This window comes from Lagopus muta, chromosome 1, assembly GCF_023343835.1.
Source record: "Lagopus muta isolate bLagMut1 chromosome 1, bLagMut1 primary, whole genome shotgun sequence".
Classification (NCBI taxonomy): Eukaryota; Metazoa; Chordata; class Aves; order Galliformes; family Phasianidae; genus Lagopus; species Lagopus muta.
Genome location: NC_064433.1, coordinates 152358291 through 152375984, shown reverse-complemented (window position 1 = coordinate 152375984; position 17694 = coordinate 152358291). Strand labels below are relative to the sequence as shown.

At 41.6% G+C, this 17694-nt stretch overlaps 1 protein-coding gene across 2 annotated transcripts in view; it reads left to right on the top strand.

Annotated features, from left to right (window-relative positions):
• SLAIN1 (SLAIN motif family member 1) overlaps positions 1-17694 on the top strand; it is a 56346-nt gene that overhangs the window by 23909 nt on the left and 14743 nt on the right. For both annotated transcript variants that reach the window (XM_048946241.1, XM_048946249.1), the window contains 2 exons: positions 5479-5628; positions 10878-11216. In XM_048946241.1, coding sequence (XP_048802198.1) covers positions 5479-5628; positions 10878-11216 — 489 coding nt within the window. The remainder of the gene's footprint in view (positions 1-5478; positions 5629-10877; positions 11217-17694) is intronic.

The window sequence follows — 17694 nt, the reverse complement described above, 5'->3', positions numbered from 1 at the left end:
TGAAAATAAAGGTCTTCACAATGTTGCCTCACTCTCTGGAAAAATCCTACTGGGAACCATTAACAAAGTACAAATCCTTGCATATTTTAACAGTGCTTACTGTAATAACCAGAGCAGACTCAGAATCAGTTTGGAGTAAAATAACTATCCTAAAGTGACCATCCATTGCACTATTCTGTGGTTTTATAAATGTTACTTTTTTGTGTGTATTTGCTTAGGTATGTGTAGCCTTCATTCCCTACATACCTTTTCATGTTTTTGGCATAACCCAAGACTTATATAAGTCTAATATTACTGTTGTTGATACTGTTGAAATACTCAGTATGTACTTCATTTTGATATTTCCATTTCAGATCTAATGAAAATGGTTTTGTATATTCGAACCTAAATTATTGTTTAGGTGTTAATCATATGCATAAAAAATGACAGTCCTCAGCTGAACCTGAAGCATTTGAAACACAGAACCCAGTAGGTTTGGGGGACATTTTAGAATAGTATATTGCTAGAGTTTGTAGGCATCTTTCTCTGCCTTCCCTTCAAAACACACACAAGTTGAAAGAGTAGTTCTGAATCTGTTTTGTTATAAATACTGAATATATTCTTAGTGTGGGTTCTTGCTTACATAGTCACAATGACTGTTGCTTTGTGCTCTGTAGGCCAGCTTACAGTGGTGATTGTACAGAGCAATGAATGATGTTTATTTGTGCTGTACTGTTCACCACATCTGTGGGTGAGAACATGCTGGAAGCTAATTGGCCTGGCAAATGATCAGACTGTGATGAAACAAGACCTTGTGTTAGGCAGAAAAATAGAATTACAAGGAGCTGTCATCCTTTGCTCCTCACTGATAGCTTCTGATGGAGTGACAGATGTTAGCTGTGGACATGATATTTAGATCTACTCTATCACACACATTTCTTTAAGTTAATGCCTCAAATTAACTTACAGTATTGACTGCTTGTGGGTTAATCTGATCCGTAGTGACTGTGTTACATACTGTTTTGTAGAGCTGTGGTTGTTGGAGTTCACTCTTCTTTTTATCTTGTAATACCTGCACACTTGACTTTTGAACTGCAAATTTTCAAAATTTACCTTCAGTAAATGTTAATGAATAGCTCTATCTAGAGGTAGAGGCCATGTTGCTAGGCACGGTGCAGTTTTCTAGAAGTGGCAATGGTGCTGCTCCTAGATATGATCTCAGGCCTGTAAGGTTTTTAATCAGAAAAGTCTTAAAACAGGGTCTGCTTGAATATTTTTTTTTTTAAATATCTGTGAGTGTGCCAGGCAGCTATCCACAGGGACTTGGACAGGCTTGAGAGGTGGGCCCGTGCCAACCTCATGAAGTTCAGCAAGGTCAATTGCAAGGTCCTGCATCTGGTCTGGAACAATCTCAAGCACAAATACAGGTTGGGCATAGAATGGCTTGAGAGCAGCCCTGAGGAGAAGGATTTGGGAGTGTCAATTGAAAGATTCAACATAAGCTGGCAAGGTGAGCTTGCAGCCCAGGAGGCCAACTGTATCCTGGGTTGCATCAAGAGAAGCATGACCAGCAGGACAAGGGAGGTGGTTCTGTCCCTCTACTCTGCTCTCATGAGACCCCATCAGGAGGACAGCATCCAGTTCTGGAGCCCCCAGCACAAGAAGGACATGGAGGTGTTGGAGCGAATCCAGATGAGAGCCACGAAGATGATCAGAGGGCTGGAGCACCTCCCCTGTGAGAACAGGCTGAGAGAGGTGGGGCTCTTAGCCTGGAGAAGGCTCCAGGGAGACCTTACAGGGACCTTCGAGTACCTGAAGGGCACCTACAGGAAAGCTGGGGAGGGACTTTTTATAGGGGCATGTATTGACAGGACGAAGGGAAATGGCTTTGACCTGGAAAGGGTAGATTTAGACTAGTTATCAGGAAAAAATTATTTACTGTGAGGGTGGTGAAACACTGGAACAGGTTGCCCAGAGAGGTTATGGATGCCCCCCCTCCCTGGAAGCATTCAAGACCAGGTTGGATGGGGCTGTGAGCAACCTGGTCTAGAGGGAGAGGTATCCCTGCCTATAGTGGGAGAGCTGGAACCAGATAATATTAAAGGACCCTTCCAAACCAAACCATTCTATGATTCTATGGTTCTGTGAAATGGATGAACAAATTCAAATAATATAGTAGATTTGTGATACAAACCATTATGTGTTAGACACTTGGCTTTTGAGGGTTGTGGGTTTTGAAATAGGTTTGCAACATCTGTCACAGAGAAGGACACCTGCTAAGTGCCAAAGTTATCCTATGGATTTCTGAGCTAGATGTAAATATATCCATATGCTGTGACTTAACCAAACAGGCAGCTGAGCACCAACAAAACCATTCACTTTTTCCCCACAGGAGTGAGGGAGAAAAAAATCAGAGAAAGCTAAAACTTGTGGGTTGATATAAAGACAGTTTAACAGGATAGAAAATGAAAGGATATAATAATAATGGTAAAAGAATATACAAAACAAAGTGATGCACAAAGTAATTGCTCACTACCCACTGACAGAAGCACAGCCAGTCCCCAAGCAGTGGCAGCCCCCACCCAGCTCCTCCCAGTTTTTTGTTCAGCATGACACCATATGGTATGGGATATCCCTTCAGCCAGTTTGAATCAGCTGTCCTGGTTCTGTCCTCCCTCTGCTTCTCACTGGCAGAGCAGGACAAGAAGCTAAAAAGTCTTTGACTATCCTAAAAGTATGTGGATATTGCTTATTTTACCTTTTGAACAGATATTAAAAACAAACAAACCAAACCAAACTACAAATGTATTGCTACGTTACTAGATGAGCTAAGAAAATGTAAGTTAAATAAACATTAGCATTTTTGCCTACTCTGAACTTTCTGTGACATTTCTGAGCAGACTAGATGCTTTTCAACCTTGCTGTAAGCAATCTGTAGAAAGAGGTGCCCTGCTCCATTATTTGGTTGGTCCTTGAAAAAATGTCATGCTTATATAACCACGCTGGAAAAAGAAAAGTAATAATATGGCATGGTAGCTTAAAAGCTTTTGCTGTGGGATTACAGTTGTTTTTAGCACTTGGTGGTTAAGCGTATTTTACCATTGTCTCTGAACTGATAATTCGGTATCTTGTAATTCAGTAAGTGTGATGTTTGATTGCCATGAACAATTCCTTGAAGAGCACTACCAATTTAATCTGTTTCTATATTAACTGTAATGTTTTTTGTTTTCTTTGTTGTTTTGTGCCTTGACTGACAGCAATATATATGATAAACATATACCAAAATGGTTTATACATAGAAAATAGTAAACAGCACATATTTAGTAGAAAACTTGGTGGAACAAATCTTGAATGTAGAAGGCTCTTCTGATGCTCTGTTTTGCTGCTGAATTCAGACTGTTCCATTTGCCATAAGTAAACCATGTATATAGTTAAGAGATTATCATTAGATGATTTTCTCTCTAATAATTTTTAACAATAAATCTTTTTTTCTCCTTCCCCTCTTCCATCACATCCATAACAGCTAGCCGATGGCGGAGCCTCTTCTCTACACCTGTCTCCTTGGCTTTCCCCTATAGTCCTGTTGCAAGACTCACCCCATATACCAATGGCTTTAATAGTCCCAGCTTCTCTAAAACCTCCAGTAAAGCAATACTAACACCTGAACGGACAGGTAATGCTTATCCTTTTGTTCATTTATGGTTCTCTTACAAGATTGCTTAATTCAATCTAAACTTGCTAGCATTTAACAACAATGTACTGTTTAGATGATTTTATAAACTCTCATCTCAGAGGGATTTTTTCATTAAAAAGAACTAAAATTTTGCTACTAATAGCTACTGGTATAAGTTATTTTCTTTGTTACGTAGTGTGTTGTAGGCAAGCAATGCTCCTAAGCAGCTTGGCTCTCCCTAATGGTTAACCTCACTTTATAATTGCTACAGTATCAGTTTAAGCCATCTCTAGCTTTGCCCTTTACTACTTATTTCTATCCCACTGTGCCCCTTCTTTATGTGTACAAAAACATTTGTGCAGCTGCGTAATGACTTTGCATGGGCAATTTACCTGTTGTAAAATAGCCCTCAGAAAAAAGGCTGTTTTCCATCTGGCGTCATTACTACTATCACCAATTTTCAGAGGACACGGGTATTTTAGGAAAAATATAAAATTTCAGTGGGTTTTTCCTTCTTCAGTACAGGTATCAGGATTCAATCTGTGTCTGCTGTTAAGCTGAAGTGGCAGTGGAGAAAGTAATCCTCTGGGGAAGAAGCATTAATATTTTATTGCTGGCAATAGCAGATGTGATCTGAGGAAGCCAGCAGTGCTGACACAGTGCCACAGTGCTCTATACGCAATTTTCTTTACCAGTGCAGAGAGCCCTGTTAAGGAATATGAGTGCTGTGGGTGAGATAATGCCTTGTGTAGGTGTCTGTGTGTGTAAGCTAGATGTCTGAGCTGCCCTGTTCAGTGGGATGCAGCTTAGTTCCTAACCAGAAGCATCTAGTTCAGTTTTAGGTGCCCTCGCATGTCTTATCTAGCTTCCAACTGCTGATCCAAAAGAGCACAGCTGTTACAAAACCTAAAAGACCACTACAACTTGAAAATTTAAAAAGGCAAACACATTTACCACTTATATCCTTCCAAACCAAAGTAATTCCCTGCACGTGCTTTTCCGTTGGAGTTATTTTTAGAGAACAGCTGAATTGATGGTAAATTTTGGATAGATGCTGTGCTGGAGGATACAAACACATCTGTGATACAAGCACAGCTTAAGAGCCTTCACCACAGTGGTTTCATCCTGTGAGCCTCTGGTGGTTCAAAGGATATTAAGAAGTAATTTGCTTTTTTATTTGAAGAATTTTTCTTTAATTTGGGCAAATGCCAGCTTGTACAAGTGATTCTAGTATAGTTTATACTTTCCCTACTTCACAGGAAAAAATACAATCTAGAGCACTCCCTGAAAGCTCTGTGAAGGACGCATTGTTTACTCTTTTGTTTCATAATGCCTATTTCAGTCTTAATTGCTATGATCATTTATTTCTCTGACGATTACAAACAATTAAAAAGAATAATAAAATTTAAGTAAATAACTGCTGTACAGAATCTGAGTACTGAGCTTAAACATAAGACATACGCACACTTGCTTTTCAGAAAAGGATAGGGAGAACCACAATATCATAAGAAGGATTCAAATGCAGGTAGATTTAGAGTACTCTAACAAGTCTATGCTATCAGAACTGAACGGATTAAATTATTCATTGTCTGGGCTATGCAAAGCTATTTTGGGAACAAACAGAGGAATTTATGATCCATTATTACTCCTACTTCTCATGAGTTTCTGATCCCTTTGCTGATTCTTGCTGTGCTGGGCTATACTTCCGAAAGCTTTTTGTTTGTTACATAAGAATAATTTAAGCTATTGTAACATAAAGAGCAGTAACTCAGAATGAAAAATGACCAAAGATATTCACAGACTAAAGATTATGTTTTTCTGCCTAGGTTACATTTCTAGGAGTTCCCCTTTGAGCCCTCAGTCATCAATAGACAGTGAGCTGAGCACCTCAGAGCTGGAGGATGATTCTATCTCCATGGGATATAAACTGCAGGACCTCACCGATGTTCAGATTATGGCCCGTCTACAGGAAGAGAGTAGGTGGCTTCTTTCTTCTGTTTTTCAGAGGAAGATTTCACGCTGCAGTCAGAGCTGCTCCTGCCTTGTCTCAGTCAATTGGATCTTTCCTGAAAGCTGTCACCTCTTCAACAGCAGATGGAAAAACTCTTTATCTGAGAAAGCGTACATAATATCGGCTTCAGGTTAATGGTACTGGATGTTTCAAACTTGATTCTTATTTATTGCTGAAACACAGTTAGGAGCTCCATATCCACTGAATACATTTTTATTTGGCTGTTTTATAGTGTCTAATGGTATTATTTAAATAAAGCACGATAAAGGGCATACAGTATCTTCCATATGAGGAAAGGCTGAGCAACCTGGGTCTGTTCAGCTTTAAAAAAAGAAGACTCAGAGGGGTTCTGATTGGTGTCTATAAATATCTAAGGTGTGGGAGGCAAAGGGATGAGGACAGATGCTTTTCAGTGATACACAGCAACAGAACAAGGGGAAATGGCCACAGACTGAAGCATAAGAAGTTCAGCAGAAGTGTGCATAAGAACAACACAGTAAGGGTGACAGAACACTGAAACAGTCTGACCAGAGAGGTTGTGGAGTCTCCTTTGCTGACATTCAAGACCCGCTTGGACACTTACCTGTGCAGCCTGCTCTAGGGAGCCTGTTTTGGCAGGGGGAGGTGTACTTGATTGGAAGGGACCTTTAAAGATCATCAGTTCTGTGGTTCTGTGGTTATCATTGTACGTATGTGTTGTGAGAAAGGAAAAAACCTAAGCAGTACTCATTTTTTTTGCACCTACTTTGTTTTTCTAAATTTTATAAATGAACTCTCCTTACAATTCTTCAGACACTTAAAGTCAGCATTTTGATGTGAGACCTGTGATTGTGCACAAATCTGACCCAGAAGGCTTGTTTGACATATATTATAGAATCATAGAATCATAAGGTTGGAAACGACCCACAAGATCATCTAGTCCAACCATCCTTCTACTATCACTGCTACCACAAGCCTCTAAACCGTATCTCATAGCTCCTCATCCATTCGCCTCTTGAACACTGTCAGGGACCGTGACACCACCACCTCCCTGGGCAGGCCATTCCAGTGCCTGACCACTCTCGTAGAGTAAAAGTATTTCCTTATGTCTAAACTAAACCTCTTCTGGTACAACTTGCGGCCATTTCCTTGGGTCCTGTTTGTTGTCTGGGAGAAGAGGCCAAACCCCTCCTCATCACAACCTCCTTTCAGGAAGTTGCAGAGTGCGGTCTATAACAGACCCCCACCAAGATGTTGCCCCTACAGGCCTTCCCCTGATTCTTACCCACAGACACTCAACTTCATCATTCCCAACCCCAAGCTCTTCAACATCAAAACAGTCTTTAATATAAAGGGCCACTCCACCACCCTTCCTTTCTCGTCTATCCCTTCTGAAGAGCTTGTAGACATCTATCACAAAGTCCAGAGGTAGGAGTGGTCCCACCAAGTTTTGCTAATGGCAACTAGAACATTTTTAGCCTGGCGCACAATTGCTTCTAACTCCTCCTGCTCATTGCCCATGCTGAGTGCATTGGTGTAGACACACTTCAGCCGAGTCGTCTGCCTCACGCCCAGCTCAAGATCATTTCCCTGGGCTCATATCTCATATCTCATAATCGTTTTGTCCCCTTCCCCTGTCATAGCTAGTTTAAAGCTCTTTCGATAAGCCCCGCTAGCTCCTGTGCTAGGATTCATTGCCCCCTTTGAGATAGGTGGGTTCTGTTAACGGATAACAGGCCAGGGGCTGAGTAAAGTGCCCCATGATCAAAGAACCCAAAGCCTCTGCTTTGACACCAGCCTCTGAGCCATTTATTTATTGCTTGTGCTTTCCAAGCCCACTCCGTGTCACTGCCCCTGAAGGTATAGAACAAAAGATCACTTGTGCTCCTGCACCTCGAACTAAACACCTTAAACCCCTGAAATGTCTTTTCATAGTTGGCAGGCTTCTCTGAGCAATTTCATCACTGCCCCCCTGAACTATGAGCAAGGGAAAATAATCAGTGGACCTAACCAGCTTTGGTGGTTTCCTGGTTATGTCCCTGACCCGGGCCCCAGAAGGCAGCACACTTCCTGGCAGTTCGGGTCCAGTCTGCATATGGGGCCCTCCGTTCCTCCGAGAAGAGAGTCACCCACTACAACCACCCTTCTTTCTTTCCTGACAGAGGCAGTCTCAAGGCATGGAGGTGAGCACCTTGCCTTAGGCTCCCTCTCAGGCAGATCCTCCATTGCCTCCCCACTCGCCTCCCCTTCAATTTCTAGCACCTATTGCTTAGAGGACCTGGGGAAGCAAGGTAGGCAGACAGGGGGGGCTCCGTGACTCCAAGTCGGGACTCTGTTCCAATCCTCATCAGTCAGGTCTGTCTGACTGTGACAGGGCAGGGGCTCCACCTCTTTTCTGGGCGCGTCTCCCTGGCACCTTTCCCTCCAGCATGCCGGCAAGTCACTTCACCAGTCATCTGCTGCTCACACTCCCTGATGGTCCTTAGTCTCTGGACTTCCTCCTTGAGCTCCACCACCAGGCTGAGCAGCTCATCCACCTGCTCACATGTCATACAGGTGGAATCCCTGCCACTCTCCCCAGTCAGCAGCAGGGTCAGGCACTCCCTGCAGCCAGAGACCTGAACATTTCTGGGCAGTCTCTCCTCCGTCTGGGTCACCACAGACTTCTTGGAATAAGCCCGCTGTCTGGTGGAGACTGTGTTTAGGCCTGCAGTCTCAGAGACTGCCAAGAGAAATGCCGGTCTCTTGAGCAAGGAGGAACAGTACTTACAGTCCTCTTGACCCACCTCCCACACTCACAGCTGCAGTACCATGTGGGCAGCGTGAGCTGTGCTTACTGAGCCTCCCCTTTCTCAGTGGGCAGCAGCAGTGGTTACTGACCAGAGGTGCTCTGTGCTTCTGCTCTTTCCGAAGCTATTTAAAGCTTATTATCAGGTGTGAACGTTAAGGGCAGGTGATGACGCGTTCATAAGGTGTTTAAACTGTGCCGCTAATGTACCAGCTCCCCCCCCTGCTGGTTCAGGAGCCCACCCACAAGCTACCTGCTGCCCTGCATAAGCACAGCACTGTTGCTGGCTTCAAAAAGCCTTAAAAAAAAGCTTTTTTGTTGTCTTTTTTACTCCAGATCCCCTGCTCAGTGCGGTCTTACCTGCTCTGAAGCTAGTCTCCATAGCAAATGGAGTATTATATTTTGATGTGATGGTAGTTTATGGAAGATAACTTTATTCAGAAATAAATGCCATTTGGCATAGAACTCACTCAAACAATGCATCTCACTTACTACGAGTGCCAAATGAGATGTAAAAGGGGATATGATGAGATAAAAAACAAGGGAATTTCGGAAATGATGCATGAATTGCAATGCAAAATATTAAGTGACTACTAAGGGAACCAGGCTTGTTTAGCTTGGAGAAGAGAAGGCTCGGGAGAGACCTTATTGTGGCCTTCCAGTACTTGAAGGGAGCATATAAACAGGAGTGTGAACAGCTGTTTACGTGGGTGGATAGTGATAGGACAAGGGGGAATCGTTTTAAACTAAGATGGGAGGTTTAGGTTAGATATTAGGAGAAAGTTTTTAACTCAGAGGGTGGTGACACACTGGAACAGGTTGCCCAAGGAGTTTGTGGATGCCCAATCCCTGGAGACATTCAAGGCCAGGGTGGATGTGGCTCTGGGCAGCCTGGTCTGATGCTTGGCAATCCTGCACATAGCAGAGGGCTTAAACCAAATGATCATTGTGATTCTTTTCAACCCAGGCCATTCTATGATTACATGAAATGAAGAAATTAGAGCAAGAAGTTGGAGATCCAGTCTGACTCAAGCCACTGGACTTGTTAGCATTTGAGCTTGCTATGAGTCTGTTAGTACTAGGTACATTCAGCAGAGAAATTTTGCAAGCATATCACTGAATTCTCAACTGGTCAATGTGTGTAATCACAGCTCAGAAAATTTCTGATATTATTTGCAAAATATAAGAATGAAGAGAAGTTAGTTTTGTGACTACCAGAGAGGTGAAAGAACGTGTTGTGTAAATGCTGTGCTGTCCTCCTTCAGAGTGATATTTAAAAAAAGTCTTCAGGTGCTTAGCTCTGATAAATCAGGTCATTCATAAACTGGAAAGAGAAATGCTATTTTTCTTCTAATCTACTTCCTGTGTAATCACTGTATCTCATTCTTCTCCCAGCAATCAGTATGCAGTCTTTGAACACATGACAGTTGTTGTGCACTTAATCCTGCAGAAAGTGGTAGTATTATACGTGCACATAGGCACACACTGTTCACATGCACAAATAATCTCCTACTGCAGAGGGGAAAAAAAAGCAGGTATGTTAAGAAATTTTCTTTATGGTAGCAAAGACACTTGTTAAAGCTGAAAGCTTTGTATAAATTTAAGGAAGCTATTGTTCACAGCCATTTGCAGAATTGCTCAGATGCAGGAAGTGCAAAGCTTCCTGTGTTGGCTGCTCTGCAGCAGGAAAAGAGGGAAGTGGAAGGACTGTGGATGCTCTCCCTTCACTTCACTTGGAGCAAACCTGTAGAGCTAATAGTGGTATAGTTCTCAACACCTGTCGTTTTGAGAAGGGGATGATAAAATGCGTGTATATGAAATGCAACAATGTCACCTTTGAGCCTTTTCTTTGAAATTAGGTTCTAGCAGGATTTCACCGTGGTCAAGGTGGTTAAAGAGCAAGAATATTTACGTGGATTATATGTTAAGGAATGTCATCAGTTTTTTTGCAGGAAAATAAAAGTACAGTAATAAGTACAATAGTAAAAGTATAATAATAAGTATAATAAATATAATAATTTGGAAAACAAATAGAGTGAGTGTTGATTCCTCCAATTGAAAAAAGTTGAATACTTAATATTTGTGTCATCTTTTTCACTGGCAGAGAAATAGGCAGCTCCTTAGGGTAATTCATATTATTTGAAGAGAAACACGAGACATGTTCACACAACACAATTTGGAGATGCTTGTATTCTCTTTCTTGTTTCTTTTTTTAAAAATGTTATTAAAAAGAGATCTCACTGGAAGTAATTCAGGCTTAGATACCTGAAAGGTAGACACCAATATTTAGATTTGAATCCTATCTCAGATGTTCAGCTTGGTTGGAGTGTAAATCCAGTTCTTGCTGTCAGATCATGTGTCCATGTACTTGCCAAGTCTGAAAGATTGTGTGTTAAGTGTTGATCACTTAAGCAGAAGCTGAATCATCCTTCTCTTGGAATTTACAGGCCTTAGACAAGATTATGCTTCGACTTCAGCATCAGTGTCAAGACACAGTTCAAGTGTGTCACTGCATTTGGGAAAAAAGGGGACGTGCAGCGACCAGGAATATGATCGCTACAGCCTTGAGGATGAGGAAGAATTTGACCATCTCCCTCCCCCACAGCCACGGCTCACACGCTGCTCCCCATTCCAGAGAGGGATCCCACACTCACAGACTTTCTCCAGTATTCGGGACTGCAGGAGAAGCCCTACTTCCCAGCACTTTCCTTCAAGTACTTACCAGCAGCCCTACTATTCTCCTCAAGTCCAAACTCCAGAACAGCAACCAAATAGGATGAATGGAGGTGGGTTGCATGCTTTTGTTATGCCTCTCCTCTGTTCAAAGTGCCAGTTCTAAAGATCAGGTTGTGTAAACTGACTGAAAAGTGTTTGGTTTATGATCAGTTCTTGAGTTGCAACAATAGATTTAAATCTGTGCTAATGATTGTTTTATTAGAGGAATGTTGTAATTAGATAATTTGTAATTTGACTCAGTCATGAAAGCTATTAACTTAGTTTTAAAATGTTGCAACTATGAGCACATGTGGAGAGAGAAGAAACAGGGAAAAGAGCATCTTTTAGCAGGCCACTGTTTGTCTGGAAAGGCTAATCAGGATTTCGAGCCTGGGCTGTGTATGTCTATCATGGATATGGCAAGGTAGAGAGAAGGATTTTCATTCCTAATAACATTCTTATTTCCCAACTTTTCCATGAATGCAGCTTTGTTGTAAGTTCAGGATATGTGCTTATGATAAAGGTCAGTGCTCTGCTCTTGTTCCAAGTCTGGTAGGGCAGGCTGCTGAGGTGGTCAGAGATAAGGTTGTACCCAGTCTACCCTGAGCCATTGCTGCTTTATGCGCTGCATTTGATATATATTTCAGAGTCCAAAATATTTTTCTCTTACTGCTTTTTCAGGAATTAAGTTGTTTTTGCTATTATATTCCTTTTCCTTTCTCGTTATGATCATAATTTTCTTCCTACTGCTCCATCCTACTTTTTGTTCCTTCAGTCCAAGTCCCCAAGATACTTCAGGACAGTTAGTTTTCAGTCAAGGTTTTGTTTGTAACGTTACAGGTTACAGCTTACCCTTGGGCAAGAAAATAAATGTGTTGTTCAAGACAGCTCCTGTTTATAGTGTGCTACAGGTATGCATGGTACTTTCCTGACAAATCAGAGGTGACAGGTTGGTTCCAAGAGCACTTGCATTCAAAGTAAGACACAGCATGAAAGTATAATTGACAGGTAGCAGCCTACAAAGAAGGCTAAGGTTAGCACAGAGCACAGTGATGTGGATGTTTGCTGTTACAGCATATGTACCACATTCATTTCAATATTATTTTTCTCATCTGTGAGGAATGAGAATGGGACAGTGCTGAATAGCTTGTGGAAAATCTGTTTGGGAGATAGAAAAGAAAGCGATGGGACATTTTTGATTCTGAAATGTGGGCAGGATGTTGCATTGCAGTGTTTTCATATGGTTCCTAAAGTCTTTTTCAATTATTTTTCATGTCAGTAGAACTTAGAATCATAGAATCATAGAATCCTTAGAGTTTGAAGGGACCATTAAAGGTCATCTAGTCCATCTCGCCTGCAGTGAACAGGGACATGAATAGCTCTATCCAATTGCCCAGGGCCTCATCCAGCCTCACCTTGAAAGTTTCCAGAGACGAGGCATCAACCACATCTCTCAGCAGTTTAATCATTGGATTCCCACATGAAAATCTCAGAAAGTTCTTGCAGCATACAAATACTACATGAACTTCTAATTTATTAACTGGAAAAAAATGTAAAACATTACCAATTTTATCACCTGGTTGCTTTTTTTCTCAAAAAAACTTAAGTGTTGGATTATGTATTCGGTATTGTTTGGAAGATTGACACGTTACTGGTGTTACTCCAGTCTCTTGTTTGATGGCATGGCAGACAATTCTATAATAGCCAGTACCATTATCTTTAGAGGCAATTTGTTTATCTCTTTAGCTTTCTCAACTTCACTCTATGACTCATGCAGCAGCGATCAACATAAATGGAAAATGCTGATTGTGAAAAATTTGTGGTTTTGGCCTATTCTACTGGTTGGCAACCCTACCTGCAGCAGGGATTTGGATCTAGGTGATTTTTGAGGTCCCTTTCAACCCAAGCCATTCTATGATTCTATGTTCTGTTGGCAAACAAGGAATATTTGCTATGTTTAAGATGTATTAGTAGTGTTATGACAGTGTCTTCTCACCAGCACTTCTCATCATATTGGCAACAATTTCATAGTCTTTCAAGAACTACAAGTTGAAATAGAGTTAGACTGCAGAAGAAGAATTTGTTTGAACCTCAGTGTGATGGACTGCTGCACTTTCCCAAGGCTGATGAATAACGAGAATGGGATAGATAGAGAGGCTAACCTGTTACGTTACTTGCAGCTTTCAATATACATGAAAAGTATTATTCATAATTAATCAAAATTGCACTTTAAGCATGCTCTGCTGTAGTACTACTGTTACAGTATTCCCAAATCTCTTTTCCTCTACTTTCCCCTAAAGAGATTGGTTCTGTTCTTGTATATGGAGTCAATAGTCTGGCTGCTGATTCATCTGGCCGTTCACAGAGCTCTCTGTAAATGAAAAGAAATCAACAAGTAAGCATTGAATTTTGGCACTCAGTCTTGATGGAAAGACAGTGTTTAGCTTTGACACAGTGTCTTCCCAAAACCTATCTACATGTTTACCTAGACTATATTTTTTTGCTCTTAAGAACAGATAGCATCAGGGGTTCTGGTTCTATCATACTTGTTTGTTTGGTGCGGTATGCTAATTGAGATACTTATTCTGAGTTTAGATCTGCACTACCTGCATTGTAAAAATAATAATAATAATAATAATAATAATAACAGACTGAAGGGGTGATAAACTTAGAAAATGTTAATAGTTTCTAAGAGTATTGGATGCCTGATGATTAGTTTTGGTATGTTTATTGCTATGAAGCTGGGTTGGATTTCAAGAGTCCAGTGTGTCCTGATGGCCAAGAAGGCCAATGGCATCTTGAGGTGCATTAAAAGGAGCATGGCCAGCAGGTCAAGGGAGGTGATCCTCCCCCTCTACTCTGCCTCACCTGGATTACTGTATCCAGTTTTGAGCTTTCCAGTACAAAAAAAGACAGGGAGCTCCTGGATAGAGGCCACAAAGATGATAAAGGGCCTGGAGCATCTCTCCTATGAAGAAAAACTGAGCGACCTGGGTCTGTTCAGCTGTGAGAAAGGAAGACTCAAATGTGATCTTAATAATGTTTATAAATATCTTAAGTGTGAATGTCAAAGAGACATGACCAACCTCTTTTCAGTGGTTTCTGAGGACAGGACAAGGGGAAATGGCCATAAACTGGAGCATAGGAAGTTCCACACCACTATGCAAAGGAACTTCTTACTGTGATAAGGGTGACAGAGCACTGGAACAGGCTGCCCAGGGAGGTTGTGGATTCTCTTTCTCTGGAGATACTCAAGACTCGCCTGGACGCCCATTTGTGCAGGCTGTTGTAAGTGGCCTGCTTTGTAGGGGGGTTGGACTCAATGATCTCTGGAGGTCCCGTCCAGCCCCTACGATTCTGTGATTCTCTGACTCTGTGAAAACAGTTGGAAAAGGTAAAATGTTTACCGAATAGACAAGGAATATCCCAGCAAGCACTCAAACACTGTATCCAGGTTCCCAGTGGCTTGGGAAAGACATCCTCTAGTTACATACCCTGTAACAGAGTTGTTTTGACAAGGCTGAGCAGTGTCTAACACTGGCCTCAAGGAAAGGGCAAGGTAAATGGGCTGTCACCTAACAGAGAGTGGCAGTCACCATGACTGAGGAGATGTAGGCGTGTGGCTTCTGGGGACAGGAGTGACTGCTTCTCTGTGCCATTTCCCTTAACCTTGCTGAAAGGGCTTGCAAAGGTTTGAACAGATAAGACTTCTGGTTCATTGCTGTAAATGCTTCCAGGCTTTTCAAGAGATGAGTCAGGAATGTTGTATTCTTAGGATGCACATTGTATGCCCTTACACATATACTAGATTGGATCTGCTTTGCTGTCAGCTGCATTTAGGTATTGGGATGTAGGTGTCCAAATGTGAATGCACTGCCCAATTCTTCTGCCTGCATATAAGCAATTATTGTTATATGAGGTGCTCTAGGCCACCCTTCTTGGCTTCACCACAGACATCTGTCAGTGTTGTTCAGATGCCTTAAACAACCGAGCATCTCTCAAATGGCACTATGTACCCATATGGAGGCCCACTAGAGCTGATGGTCTGTTTGTTTTCCAGTCGCAGGATGTCATTCTAGGTAGCAGAGAGATTTCCTGTCTTGTGAGCTTAGCCCCTGTAATTTTCTGCATATACTTGGGATGAGAATGTGCTCACAGATGTTTTCCAGCTGTGTTGTGGTGAGCAGGACTAGGGAAGTAATCCTGCCTCAGTACTTGGCATTGGAGAGGCCTCATCTCAAGTACTGTGTTCAGTTTTGGGCACCTCAGTACAGAAGGGACATTGAGGTGTTGGAGCAGGTCCAAAGAAGGGCAACACAGCTTATGAAGGGCTTGGAGAATATGCCCTACAAGGTGAGACTGAAGGAACTGGGGCTGTTTAGTCTGGAGAAGAGGAGGCTGAGGGGAGACTTTATTGCTCTCTTCCATTATCTGAAAGGTGCTTGCAGCGAGTGGGATTGGTCTCTTCTCACTGGTGACAGGTGACAGGACGAGGGGAAATGACCTTAAGTTGCGCTGGGGTAAGTTTATGTTGGATATCAGGAAAAGCTTCTTTACAGAAAGAGTTGTTAAGCACTGGAATAGGCTCCCCAATTAGGTGGTTGAGTCACTGTCCCTGGATATGTTTAAAAACCATTTGGATGTGGTGCTCAGGAGCATGATTTAGCGGAGGGTTGTACTCTAACAGGGTAGTGTGGTTAGGTTGTGGTTGTCCTTGATGATCTTTAAGGTCTTTTCCAACCTGAGTGATTCTATGATTCTACAACTTTGAACTTGCACATTGTTCTTGCCAGTGCACTTAGCAAAGCACTGCCTGTTGGTGTAATTTTGATACTCTACCATGCTTTAAATTTCCATATATCTATTTTAAAATAGCATGCAGTCTTGCTCTTCTTCTCAGGTTCTTGTTCTCCCTTTACCCCACCAGTGAACTCTCTGTGTGAATGGGACCAGTCCTATTTGCTGCAAATCCGCAACGACTGCTGCATTAAGAGGTTCCTGACAAATGCTAACATAAATTGGTAGATGCGTGCAAATGTAAATGTGTTATGCTTAGAGTGTATATATAAGGGCCACCCGTAGCACAGGCTGCAGATGTATCTAATGCCTGTAGTGTGCATATGTTATGCTTATATTCTAATAAGTTTTATTTCCAGTTCTGCCAAGAATTCACTAATAGAAAAACTTTGCTTTCTTTTTTAAATCAATTGAATGTCTGTAACTACATCTGAAAAAAAAACATTTCTAATCAGTCATCAGCCATTTCATTTACTGATGCCTTATGACACTATTTACACTAACAGTCTTTGCTTTTTCTTTTCTTAAGTTGTTAGTTATGAAATATTTTATTGCTTACACTTTTGGGGAATTACTTTTCTCAGACGAAATTGTAAGAACATCATTGAGTGTTGCAAAATCCTTGCCTCAATTGGAAAGTGCACATCTTCCTTCCTTCCTTCCTTCCTTCCTTCCTTCCTTCCTTCCTTCCTGCCTTCCTGCCTTCCTGCCTTCCTGCCTTCCTGCCTTCCTTCCTCCCTCCCTCCCTTCCTGCCTTCCTGCCTTCCTTCCTGCCTGCCTTCCTGCCTTTCTTCCTGCCTTTCTTCCTGCCTTCCTTTCTTCCTCCCTCCTTCCCTCCCTCCCTACCTCCCTTCCTCCCTTCCTCCCCTTTCCTCTCCTTCCCTCCCCTTCCCTCCCCTTACCCTCTCCTTACCCTCATTCCTTCCATTCCTCTTTCCAAGCAAACTTCAATCAGACTTAAGAGAACAGCATTTTAGTAGGCAGTAGGCCTGTGTTTAGATACTAGTTCAGTGTCAAGTGACATTGATTTGTGTGTTTGGAGGGGTGAGAAAAGACCTCCTCTTACTGATTTACTGAGTGCTTTTCTTCTCTTACCTTTCTGAAGTTCAGTGAGGAAGAGAAAAATCAGAAGGAAATTTTAGCAGACTCTTTATTAAAGAAAAAGAGAAGAAAATATTTTTCAGTCGCTCTCGAAGCATTACTGAGCATAGTGAGCAGTGAAGGGAAGTCACGGAAAGATAATGGCAAAGTTTCTATATGTCTTTCAAAGGAGACATGTCAGGGTGAAGTAATAATTTTAAATAAAATGGAGATGTTCAACATAGCAAAATGTAGATACTGACAATAATGAAGAATGCTGTCTCTTGCTTAACTTTTTTTAGTTCTTTATAATGCATTTGTGTACTGATGTCTCTGTTGTATTAACTGATGATTTCACAGATCTCTAACTGGGCCATGATCTATTTAGGATGTCTTACCTCTTGTAAGTGTAACAAATGTAATGCAGATATGAGCTCAGATGTTTGAAGATGAAGAAGAGAAATTAATCAATAGTATATATCCCACATGGTGAAGTTGTCATTGAGTACGATTTTGTTAAGGATTTCAGAACTGTGAATAACAAGTTTTTCCCTTAAGTTTTTTCTCATAACTTCTTTGTGCATACAATACAAATAAGGTGGGATTGAATTTGCAAGTTTTGTGTGAAGGACTTAAGTATGTGAATGAAATTACAAATGTAGTTTGAAAAGT